The following is a 13229-nucleotide window of genomic DNA, read 5'->3' on the forward strand; positions in this document are numbered from 1 at the left end:
TTCAACTAGATCCACGCTTCCTTAAAAGCAATAGTACACAAGTCTCACAGCAGGCATCTAATTCATAGTTTAAAGCAATCACATAGGTAAAATACAGCAATTGCCTCACAGTGGTAGCTTAATAAGTATGAAATTAGCATTGCAAAAAACTCTATTGACCATTACAAAAGCTCTGTGTACTTCTAAGCAACAGGGGTCACCTTAACTTCATCCACAACAGGACCACAAAGAGATCCATAGTCATTGATCTTTGTATGGTAATAAGAGCTGTAGAAAGTAATTCTTGTCCTGTCTGCGATAGCTGTGAACTTGAAACTAACAGTCTTAAAGCTGCCTTTTCCTTGTGACTTGAAGGGAACTTTGAATGTTTCTTTAGCAGCGAATGCTTCAACCATCATATCGCCATGGCAACCGTTCTTTGCATCACCAACAGTGAATGCAAAGGCATACACCTTCTTAGGGACTGTCCTAATGATTTGGGCAATGGCACTTTCTCTCCCTGCAAGTAGTTCAACTGCAGCTTGGCCAAACGGGACATTGAAATGAGCTGAATCCAAGAATTTCACTGCTTTGAGTGACTCAATGATCCAGCCTGGAAGTGGGGATGTCAAATCTTCCTGTTTGGGAGGGAGAAGGACTCCGTGCGAAGAGTTTATTAAGAGGTGAGGTCCTTCTTCAAAACCAGGATTTTTTACCAAATTCACTGCAGAACACCAAAGAGAAAAATCAAGAAAACAAAAATTTCACACACTTGCACCCAACAAAATACTTCATATACTGGATTAATGGTTATATATAAATGTATTATTTCACTAGACATAACAACAAAAACATGGAAGGCAGATGAATGACATGGAGAACATATATTAGTAAAACGAAACGTTCAACAGATTAAAAAGTTTATAACTTTGTATAGAATCCTATCCTATTCACAAGTTCAACAAGCAATATCAAAATATAGTAAACTTTAGAGAAACAATTCTTTTGAGATCATAACATAACATATAGTAAACTTTAGAGAAACAATTCTTTTTAGATCATAACATAACATATAGTAAACTTTAGAGAAACAATTGAAATATATCAATAAATCAACTATAACTCAATACTGAACTAGTAGGGTTAGCTACATGAGTCCTCTATATCCATTTCGCTTATTTGGCTCAACTCATTCCAAAGAAAGTTAAAATATGTAAGAACACATATCTATTTGATAGAACTTCTTCATATACCTTTTGAATTGGATTTTTTCTTTTTTTTGAATTGGCTTCTTCATATACCTTTGAAGTATTAGATGCACAAATAATACATCTTTAACATTACCTAATAAAATAATGACAATCAGTGAAAAGCCAGATAAAAGCATAAATAAAGCCCGAAAATATACCTCTGGTGGGCCGAGGAGGGAAGAGTTCTTTTATAGCAACAGCATCCAAGAGTGGACCACAAGCTGGATCCTCTTGAACTCCAGGATTATGAAAGGAAACTTTAACTACATTAGAAGTAGCATAGAAACCCCAAGCATAGGTATCACCGCCATTGCTGCTATAAAGGGTCTGCAATGGAAGGTCCCCGGTTTGAGGAGGTACCGACACCCTCAATACCTCATCTTGAGCACAGGTTCTTGATGCCCCAAATGTGAGTGCATACAAAGAGCCTTTCTTTACTGGAATTGTTTGAGAAATTGAGGCATCATTCCCTAGCCTCACGGCATGGATGCCGTGGGCGACTGGGAAGTACATCCCGCCGGGCTGTGGCCCGCCAGAAATGTACTCTACCAAGCCATTGATTTCCCATTTGGGCAAAGCATATTTGCCTACGAGTACTGTTTTTTTCTTGAGGTCTTTTGGCTTTGGTTGCTCTTCGAAATTCCCATTTGGAAGTAGTCCTGAAAATAGAATATTTCCTTCAATTCATAACTGTAATCCAACCATCCAAGAAAACGTTCTTTTATACAAAAACCTTGCTCTCCTAAGCGAAGATGCAACCTTTTCCCATAGGCGGATGCGATGTAGTTCTAACGAGCTCAACTCCCAATCTTTTTATGCCAGAGCATAATTATATATATGTGTGAAAAATCACTAAAATTTCAACAAATTAAGTTATGAACTCATAATTGCAAAAGCATTATGAATCAGCGGTGAGAATATAAATATTGAACCCATCAAATTTAAATATCTGAATCCGCACCATTTAAAAGGAAAAACCCCATCAAGCAAACAAGAGTGACATACTATATAAAGTACAGATCCTAACAAAATATTGTTTAACACTATATCGAGCACAGATTCAACCACTTCCCTTTTTAACCCTCCCTCACCCCACCAAAAGAAACAAGCACCTATAGCCAAAAACAAGAGCAGCTTATTTTTTATAAAACATAATAGTATGAATCCTAAGTAAATGTTCTTCGCAATGTGAACCTCCTCTTTATAGAGAGCTGAATAGCATTACAGAACCAAACATTCTTCAACACATAAAAAAAAACATAAAAGCTTGCAAACATCACCTAGTGGAGTAGCTGGAAGGTAGGACTTCTTGGTAGGAGATAGTTCCAAGATTGCATTTTTATACGAAAATAAGTAACAACAACAACAGCCCAGTGAAATCCCACAACCGACCATATTAAGTAATGGGAAGTAAATTATAGCTTAAATTAGCATATTAAAAGATTAATGTTTGAGCTTTGTAGTACCTTCAAGAGGAGCTGGGCGAACGGCAGAGACAGTGGAGAGCAAGGAGAGAAGAAGCAAGATTGAAACCTTCACCACCATATTTGCAGAAAGAAGTACTCGTAGATGTAAGTAGAAAGAAGAAGGAAGGAAGAGGGTATATTTAAGGAATAAAGGACTAGTGTTCTTCACTTGTCCCTATGTTCCATTTATGTCACTGTCCGTCTTATTTCAAAATAATTTACCTTTCTGTAATTGAAAATTTTTAACTTCAAAATTTTCGTTTTATTATCACAAGTCTTAAAGTAATTTTTTTGATGTGTGTTGAAAAAAATTTCTTCTAAATTTTATATTAAATAACATCATATAAGATGGATTGAGGTATATAATAGTACCATCCAAAGGATGAACAAAGAGATAAAGGGTTGTGGGGCAGAGACAAAGGCACAGGCTGATTCAGATGGATTACTATAGGGATTTCAAATTATTATAATGGAATAATAAATAAATAAATAAATACGTATTTAATAGTATATTTTTTTAGTATGTATACGTAAACATATTAACCAACATAGTGATCCGCCCCTGGAATCCGGATTGGATGGGGTGGGGGTGGGGGTGGGGGTGGCAATAGACAGAGAAATGAGGGAGCCATTCAAGGCACTGATAATTTTGACCGAATGTCTAAAGACTGGTCCCTCTGCTTTAGAAATTTTGAACACTTTATCTCCGTAATCCATGCAATTAAACATAAACTAATGAGATTTTGCATTATTCTATTTCTTTGAGCGCGGGAGTTGAATCAAATCTGACAAACTAATTCTTTAATACTCACAGTGGACTACTTTTTCGCATGCAATTGGCAAGAAAAATTTATTTTTAGTTAACAGAAAAGATTAGGTCTGTCAACAGAAGGTCATCCAAAAGCTCCTACGTTTAGATCTAGTGGATAATACGTTGTTTCTACTCATTGTACGTCAATCATTGTGCTTTGGGGTCGTTAGGTATAAGAAGGTATAAGAGTAGTATAAAAATTTAATACTATCTTAATATTCTGTTTGGTTAGCAAATCAGGTATAAGTTATCCCGATATTAATTTTAATATTGGGATAACTTATACCTTATAAAAGGTTGGTAATTAGCACCAGTATAACTTATACCTTCTTTTTAGAAATTATGCAATTGTCATTCTTAATACAACATACCCAACAATGAATAAATAACAATCCCAGCATAATTAATCTCAGCATAACTTATCCCAATATAACTTATACCGGCATAACTTATATCGGTATAAATCGTATTCCAACCAAACGACCCATAAGTATTACAACACCAATAACAAACCCAGTGCATTCTTACAATTAGAGTTTGGGAAGATATTACCCTTACCTTTAAAAAAGGCAAAAATGTTATTTTCGATAGACCCCCAACTCATGAAAGATAATAAAAAAAGGCCAATGACAAATAAACTAACCAGAAAACCAAACGAAAACACATAACTAAGACTAGACAGTGCAATTAGAAAACCAAAGCGAAGGCAACAAGAAGTTATAACAGAAATCTAAAAAGACGAAAATACACGAAAGATACTAAGTGATGTACTAAAGTTACTATAACAAACAAAGACAAAGCTCAACTACCTAATCCTCCACCCTAATTCTAGACATTTATATCTTTCTATCTATGGTCATGTCTTCAGTAAAAAATAAGACATATCTTGCATAATCACCTCTCCCAATACTTCTTCGGCCTACTACCTCTCCGTTGGCCCTCCAAGGCCAACCTCTCACACCTCCTCACTGGTGCATCTCTTCTTCACATGTCGGAACCATCTTAGTCTCACCCCCGCGTCTTATCCTCCATAGACGTCACACCCAATTTGTCACGGATAATTTCATTTCTAATTCTGTCTAACTTGGCATGCCGCACATTGATCGCAGCCTACTCCGCACTACTAAAAAGTAGGAAGAGAAGGTCGCAATAGCTTTTACCCGATTTGTGGGTCGGGATCGATTTTCACAGGGAGCTAGAAATGGAGTCGAATATCTATTTAGATTGGGATTGTGTAATTGTTCCAAATATCACTTCCAATCATTTTTGTTTTTTCTTTAACAAACTACTATTATCAACTACTAATTATAAATGCAACTAGATTATGCTAAACGAGAATTGCTAAAAGTTGTATCTAATGGATAAAAAGGCACTAGGGTAGTGTCATCCTCCTAGGTGGCCAATTGACGTGTAATTGCTTCTAATGCATGATTGACATGATTGGGGAAATATGCTATAACCGCTACACGATTTTACCCACTCTTACACCTCTCGGCAGAGAGAGTGATTTTGCCCAATTGACTCTCTCAAGACCAAATGGGTAGGCAATCTTGCTCAAGCAACTAGGGTTCAAGTCGGGTAATTACTCTCTCAAGGTTTAACCCTTTAATTGGGACTATCAATTCTCTTGAGTCCATCCCAATTCCTTGTTGGGTCAATTTTGGAGACTTAGGCTCTCTTTCTCAAGAAGAGCCAAGTCAACTTAGTACAAACCAGTGTTTGCAACCACTAATTCATAGATTAAACCATAAAATTGACCCAAATAACAAACACCCATAGTCAATCTAACCTTAAATCACAACACCCATCAATTACCCACACTAGAGTTGAGCCACAACCCTAACTAATGGGTTTAGCTACTCATGTTTGAAGAGAAAAACAGAGAAATAGATGAAGATAAAGACATATTAATTAATTGCTAATGTAGATACAAAGATTCAATGATAAAAACTACGTAAAAATGCCCAAAATGGCTACAGATGGTCTTCTCACGAGCGCAGCTCTGTTCAGAAAATAACTGATGACCTAAAAATGGACAAAGATTCTATTTATACTAAGCTGGAAAAATTGGACAAAAATGCCCCTCCGGGGTTAGTGCGGACCACACAAAATGGACTGCGGCAGCACTAGGCTCTTGACTCTTCAATTTCATCTCTTTGAACTCAGGCTCCGCGGACCGTGCAAAATGGACCACGGCCGCAGAGTCTTCTAATGTGGTCCGCACAAACATGACCGCAGACCGCGCAGCTTGAGCCTTGGCAATTTTCATCTCTCTAATCTTCGCCTCTGCGGACTGCATATAATGGTAGTGCGGCCGCGGAACCTTCAGTGCAGACCGCACAAATTCCACTGCAGCTGCACTGTTTTAACACTTGATTTTCCAGTTCTCTGAATCTCCCTAGTGTGGACCGCACAAAGTGTAGTGCGGCCGCACTAGGCCTGTTTGTCCTGAGTTTGCCTTGTCTTTGGTACTTGTGCAGGTTTCACTCCTTTTGAGCCGGTCTTTGACATCTTGTCACTTTGTCGATCAAACCTGCAATCAAGCACAACTTATGAGCCTTTTGGGACTATTTTGTAACAATTTATAATCAAAGCGTAAGCAAGAAAGAGCATGAAACACGTTAAAATCCCTAGTTATCAACTCCCCCAAACTTAATCTTTTGCTTGTCCTCAAGCAAACAAAATAAGACTCACCCCTAAAGGGAAAATCCAAGAATTTTCAGCTATCCTAAAGTAACCTCAACAAGCATAAATTGGGACTAATAATTTCCCTCAATACGAATGAATCATTAACAACCTTTAACCTTTGAAAAAAAAAACATGGATCAAGTATGACATAAGAGCATCAAGAGTTGACTCATTACATCAAAGAACTCTCTCAATTACTTTGGTCATTGTGGAACCCAAACTCACACATCCTCAACTCTCCTTAAGCAAACCTCATCTTTTAGAATATTGTCACACAAACCGAGGTTAATGGAAATTTATTCATCTCTCTCAAGAAAAGGTCACAAGTCCGGCTCTAAGTATCATATACTTGCCCCTTATGTAAGTATCCACTAATGTAAGCTTCATTCAACTAAAGATCATATAGGGCTTTTGTGGACTCATTGTGAAGGCTTTTGGTTCAGGGTAAGAAATGTTTTGATCTAAGTGGGTTCCATCTTCCCTTAAGCACTTCTTTTGATTTATTTGGCACACATTCTCTTGACTCTTTGAGTCATCTCACTTCTTTCTAAAGGGCTAGAGAGACACATTGTCACTCTTTCTTGTGTAATTCAAACCTCTTCTCCTTTTTCAAATTTCCACACCTTTCTTTCTTTTGCTTTTCTTGAATCCCTTTTTATTCTTTTTCACATTGAGCATTCTCTTCTTTTTTCTTTTGCTTTTCTTTCTTTTTCATTGCCTTTCATTTTCTTCATTTTTCTGCCTTTTACCACTTTGTTGCCATTCCTCATCTCTCCCCCCAAACTTATACTTTTGCCATGTGCTCAAGGAAAGATCGGGTGCCAAGAGAGGGTATATTTTAGAACGGGTATAAGCTTGTGTCATAGTTCTTGAAAGAAACAGGTCTAAGACTCAAAAGGGTTAATTAGGGATCATATCATTGGTAAGCTATGGAATTTTTCAAACTATCATTTGGATCAAGGAGAGCCTATAATCACGTCTCAAGTCAAAATTCACTTAGTATTTCGCCTCAACAAACATTCAGGGCAAGTTCTAGACCAATGACTCGGGACTTGGATTTGCAATTCAATTACTCACCACACAAGCTAAAGGATTGCTAAAGATATAGAGTCGGGGCCCACAATGACCTTAGATACGATTTGACCACACAATGGTCCCGAAAAACCACTTGACGATTATCGGTCAACACAAGAGTCTCAAGGTCACGACTTTCACCATCCTAAACACAATATTTTGTCTTTGACCATGGGATCAAAGGCAAATGTGTTAGGCCCAAGTGAAGCTTTGCTTGAGGTATCATTAACTATAAACTACTAAAAACAAAAAACAAAAACGGACTCAAACCCTTAAGAAGGTTGTCACGCCATCCATCATTGGGAAGAGCCGCCCGGTTCACACAATACTCCACATTTGGAAAGAACCGTGGCATTAAGAAAACCAAAGGCTTATTAAAAACGTCCAAAACAAAACAAAAGCTACGAACATAAATAAGAAGCTAAAAACGAGAATTTTTTGCGGAAAATAGAATGAATATATACAATAGGGAGTTTGAATATACAATGGGGGAATATATACAATGATGTAACTTTATATATAGACCCAAAGAAAGATGAAAAATGCGATAAAAGTAACTAACTATCAAATTATATAAAGACCAAATGTGAAAATCAAGAAAGCATAAAATGAATCAATATATACAGTCATCCAAAAATGTAGGGCGCACCCCTCAAATAAAAGTTGGCATTGTCCCAATGCGAACTAGTCCAAATAAGCATAAAAAGGAATAGAAAAAGGATATGAGGACTCCCTAAGCCCTGTCGGTCTGCATATGATCATGGATGGTCCCTGGGTCCTCTATGTGCTCGGGAACCTCAGACTGGTTCTCGGTGTCCTGCTGCTCAGCTGATGGGACCTGGGCCTGGACCTGGACAGGCTTTGGATCTGGTACACCCTGTGGCTGACTGGAGGAAGCCTCTGGTGGGTCCGCCAACTGGATGATGGCATCATCTGCTCTAGGAATCTTCCTCCTCTTCGGAGGCCTCTGGGTCTGTTCCGGTTGTGGATGAGCTGTTGAGACTGGGTCATCGAGCAACAGGTCCAAAGGCAGCTGGTCTGCCTTCAGTCTATCTACATCTTCTTGCAGCTCCTTCACGGACTCCTTGGAGGCCCGTGTCTTCCTAAGCTTCTTATGCTCCCGAGCAAGCTCCTTGAGAGCCTTGCTGTGTGAATCAACTGCCTTGGTCAATGTCTCCTGAGTAGTGAGGATTTTCTTCTGGTTTTCAAGTATCTCTTTCAAAGCATCCTCTATCGACCGGGGAACCTGTGGGGCTGGAGGAGCCGACTAAGCCTCTACTGTGGTAGTCAATGTAGACAACTTGGATGAGGCAGTCTGCATCCAATTGTTTATACTTAGAAGGGCCTGGCTTAGTTGATGGGCAGTGATGGAATGGGCCCGGGTAGATGGGATCTCCGGGCCTGCTGATGTGGAAGGGCCGAAAGACATCTCAGTATGAGTGGAGGTAGGCTCAGCTGGGGTTTTTACCACAACTAGCTCTTCAGACTAGCTAGTTGGGGTAGAAGTAGGGGCTTTGTAGTTCTTGTCTTTGGGGTTGTCATTCCCCTTCAAGCTATACCAGGAGAACAGGGTTGTCACTTTGACCTTGATTTCATATGGCCTCTTGTCCACCTGCAAGTCCCGAAAGTACATAGTAAGGGTGTTGGGGAAGGGATAGTTCCGGTCTCTCTCGGCACCCACTATAGAAATGATCTGGGACATCACATTCCCCACATTGATGGGGTACCCTGCCATAATGGAAGCAACCAAAACAGCCCGGTGGAGAGAAAGTGTTTGGTCATGGGTAGTAGGGTCTAACTGGCTGCACACAAATGTCTCCCAGCCCCTCGCCTCAAAGTTTAGGGTCCTCCGTAATATTTTGACCCCAACAATCAACCACTCCGGAACGGTACTTGGGATTGCCAAGTATTGAGCTAACCGTGGACGGACCTCCTCCCCCATCTCCAGCTTTGCCATATAAAGAGACTCATCTTCCTCATTGAAACCCAGGTATTCGTTGAGCGACTTCCCGTCAAACAACACCTTAAGGTTCCGAACCTTAGTCAATTTGGAACCCTTTACGATGTGGAATACATCACAGTATAACTCTTTGACTAAGTGTTCATTGGCATCCACGCAATCATCTAAAAAGTGCTCCTAACCCACTCTCATTCTGAACTATCTATACACGTCAGGGTTGTGGGGTAAAGATCTCTGTCAATGAAACTCCGCTCCGGTATCAATTTTCTCACCGGCCACCACTCCCGAAATTTGTGGTACGCCACCTGGCTCACAAACCTATTCTCCCAAACTTCAGGATTTCTAGTTCGAGCAATACCCCCAACCTGAGGCTCTCCACCCTCAGCTACCTCCTCATCCCCATGCACCTCCTCCTCACCTCCGTCTGCACTCTCCCCGGATGATGAAGCTGTGGGGGAGGTGGAGTATTCACCATTGCCGGTTGTTGAGCCCTCAGACGACTCAGTAGAAACATGCCCTGGTGCTTGGGCAGTGGGTGATGGTAGAGGAGTGTCATCTGTCAATCTGAAACTTGAGAAGAAATGTGTTGGTGCTGAGTCTGACGAGATATCTTGGGAGGGCAGATACTCACTCCCCGACTGATCACATGCTCTACCAGCTGCCTTAATTGCCTTTCTCATCTTCTTTATGTTTTGACGAACCTGGGGAGTGAGTTTAACCAATCTCTACTTCCCTCCCTAGGAGGAATCACCTCTGTCGGGTTGTTTGGAGCCTTTTCATCTTTGTTTAACCATTATCTGCAAACACAAGCATCTAACTTGTTAGTATCAATAGAAGCAGTGAAACATATGTGCATAATGAATTGCAGAACATAAGTAGACAGTTGCAGAAACTGTCCAGTGCGGATCACAAAAAATGGAGTGCGGCCGCACTGGGACCACTGTGGTCCGTACAGGGGTGGGGCTCAGAATACCCACCCTTTGAATCTGACCAGTGCGGACCGCACAAAAGGGTGTCGCAGCCGCACTGGACCAGTGCGAACCGCACAAAATGCAGTGCAGCCGCACTGAGCAAAAGTCATCTTGCAGAAGTTTATCACCGCGGTCCGTATAAAGTGGTACTGTGGACCGCACTAGGGCACCGCGGTCCGCACAAACACGATCGCGGTACGCAGAGGGTGCCCAGATATGGCACTGAGTTAAGGTTCCTAATTTTTGCTTTTTAGTTCAACCTTTTACCTAATTAGGGTCCCTACTCAATTACCCAGCACATTTTACTCACTAAGTCCAAAAAATCATCATTTAAACTAAACTAACCTAAAAATTGAACTAATTATGGAAAGAAGAGGAACATAAATTAAGACAAAATGAAAATTAAACAAAGTTACAAAATTAAACTAAGAAAAGTTGAGTGAAATGTTACCACATATAAAGATGGAATGAATCAATACAATGCAAACAAGCTACTACGATCAAAGGAGAATTATGAACAGTGAATATGAGCTCTAAGGTTCGATTTTGCGAAAAGTGTAAAAGGGGGTCCATGGGGTCTATTTATAGAAAAACCCCTGGGGCCCATTCTCACCTACCAGTGCGACCGCACAAAATGGACCACGGTCCGCACTGGGCTGTTCAAATCAAACCTGATAAGGCAAGCCTATGCGGTCCGCAGAAAATGAACCGAGGCCGCAGAGCTCTACCACGGACCGCACAAAATGCCATGCGGCCACTGTGGCAAACTTCAGAGAGTCCTCACATTGGTCACACTAGTGCGGACCGCATAAAATGTAGTGCGGCCGCACTGGCAACTTCAGATACTTGTTCAATTTTTCCATCATGCCTTGTACTGCATCAACACAACCCTGTAACATCTCACAACCAGTGAGCCAAAAAATCAATACTATACTACAAAGAAAATCAAAGAAAACAAGAAGAAAAAGACATGGGTTTCTTCCCAAGAAGCGCCTGATTTAACGTCGTGGCACGACGCATGTTACCACCACATCACTTGAGATGAAGAAGCGCCACCACGTGGCTGTTATCAAACTTTCCAAGATAATGCTTGACTCGGTGCCCATTAACTCTGAAGACTTTACCATTATTGTTTTTCAAATCAAGAGCACCAAAAGGGGTCACAAACACAACTTCAAACGGTCCACTCCATTTGGATTTGAGCTTTCCCGGAAACAGACGTAATCGGGAGTTGAACAAGAGAAGCAAATCACCTACGTTGAACTCCTTTCCACGAGCATATTTGTCATGAAGGTACTTCACTTGTCCTTATACAAGGACGAACTGGAGTAAGCATGGAATCTAAATTCATCGAGTTCATTGAGTTATTCAACACAAAGATTAGCTGCAACATCCCATTCAAGGTTCAACTTCCTCAAAGCCCACATGGCCTTGTGCTCTAACTCAACCGGAAGATGGCATGCTTTCCCAAACACCAACCGATACGGAGACATCCCAATCAGAGTTTTGTAAGCCGTCCGATAAGCCCATAGAGCGTCATCCAACTTCTTCGACCAATCGGTCCTATTTGCATTGACCATCTTTGATAAGATACTTTAGATTTCTCTGTTGGAGACTTCCACTTGACCACTAGCTTGAGGATGATAAGGGGTCGAAACCTTATGATTGACACCATACTTGGAAAGCAATGTGTCGAAAGCTTTATTGCAAAAGTGAGACCCCCCATCACTAATAATCGCACGAGGAGTGCCAAACCTTGTGAAAATGCTCTTTTTAAGAAATGCAACAACACTCCGGGCTTCATTGTTAGGCAAAGCCACGGCTTCAACCCATTTTGAGACATAGTCAACCGCCACGAGAATGTAAGTATTCCCACAAGAGCTAACAAATGGACCCATGAAATTGATGCCCAAAACATCAAAGATATCCACTTCAAGAATGGTATTGAGAGGCATCTCATCCCTTTTTGAAATTCCGCCCGCTCTTTGGCAATCTTCGTACCTCTTCACAAAATCACCCGCATCTTTGAATAAGGTGGGCCAATAGAATCCACAACTAAGGACTTTCGAGGCGGTCCTTACCCCACCATGATGGTCACCACAGGGTGAAGAATGACAAGCCTCTAAGATACTAAATTGTTCTTCCTCCGGGACACATCTACGAATCACACCATCCGTGCAAATCTTGAACAAGTATGGCTCATCCCAATAGAAATCCAAACTATCCCGCTTGAGCTTCTTCCTTTGGTTAGAAGAGAGCTCACACGGGATTACTCCAATCACAAGGTAATTGGCAACATCAACAAACCATGGCATATCATTCATTGACACTACAAGTAGTTGTTCGTCGGGAAATGAATTATTGATCTCAAGGCCATCATAAGGCCTCCCCTCTTCCTCCAAACGAGACAAGTGATCCGCCACTTGGTTCTCACTACCTTTCCGGTCCATAATTTCTATATCAAACTCTTGAAGTAGTAACAACCATCTCATCAATCTTGCCTTGGAGTCTTTCTTTGTCATCAAGTACCTAAGGGCGACATGATCGGTGTGCACTATAACTTTGGCTCCCATAAGATATGGTCGAAACTTTTCCATTGCAAACACTATAGCCAACAACTCTTTCTCGGTGACTGTATAGTTCCTTTGAGCCTCATCCATGGTCTTGCTTGCGTAGTACATCGGATGAAACATCTTTTTAACCCTTTGACCCAAAACAGCCCCAACCCCAACGTTACTTGCATCACACATGAGCTCTAAAGGCAAGATCCAATTTGGTGCGGTAATGATAGGGGTAGTGGTCAACTTAAGCTTGAGAAGATCGAATGCTTGCATACATCCCTCATCGAACACAAACTTTGCATCATTTTCAAGCAACTTACACAAGGGGTGTACCACTTTTGAAAAATCTTTTATATACCTCCGGTAAAAACCCGTGTGCCCAAGAAAACTCCTTACCCCTTTGACAGAAATGGGGGGAGGAAGCCTTGAAATCACCTCTATCTTGGCTTTGTCAACTTCAATTCTATGC

At 40.8% G+C, this 13229-nt stretch overlaps 1 protein-coding gene across 1 annotated transcript; it reads right to left on the bottom strand.

Moving 5' to 3' along the window:
* LOC104211372 (protein TEEBE) lies at positions 1–3029 on the bottom strand. Its single transcript, XM_009760414.2, has 3 exons — positions 2696–3029; positions 1388–1888; positions 1–703 (listed from the first exon to the last, which is right to left on the bottom strand). The coding sequence occupies exons 1-3, from the start codon at positions 2772–2774 to the stop codon at positions 183–185; spliced, it is 1101 nt and encodes a 366-aa protein (XP_009758716.1). The 5' UTR covers positions 2775–3029; the 3' UTR covers positions 1–182.
* Positions 3030–13229: the final 10200 nt, after the last annotated feature.

This window comes from Nicotiana sylvestris, chromosome 9 (assembly GCF_000393655.2).
Source record: "Nicotiana sylvestris chromosome 9, ASM39365v2, whole genome shotgun sequence".
In the NCBI taxonomy this organism is placed as follows: domain Eukaryota; kingdom Viridiplantae; phylum Streptophyta; class Magnoliopsida; order Solanales; family Solanaceae; genus Nicotiana; species Nicotiana sylvestris.

Excerpts from the sequence above, each read along its gene's own strand:
- LOC104211372 (XM_009760414.2), bottom strand. The coding sequence starts at position 2,774 with ATGGTGGTGAAGGTTTCAATCTTGCTTCTTCTCTCCTTGCTCTCCACT. Across the intron at positions 1,889-2,695 it reads TCGCCCAGCTCCTCTTGAAG|GACTACTTCCAAATGGGAAT; the intron begins GTACTACAAAGC and ends TTCTATTTTCAG. Across the intron at positions 704-1,387 it reads CCCTCCTCGGCCCACCAGAG|TGAATTTGGTAAAAAATCCT; the intron begins GTATATTTTCGG and ends GGTGTTCTGCAG.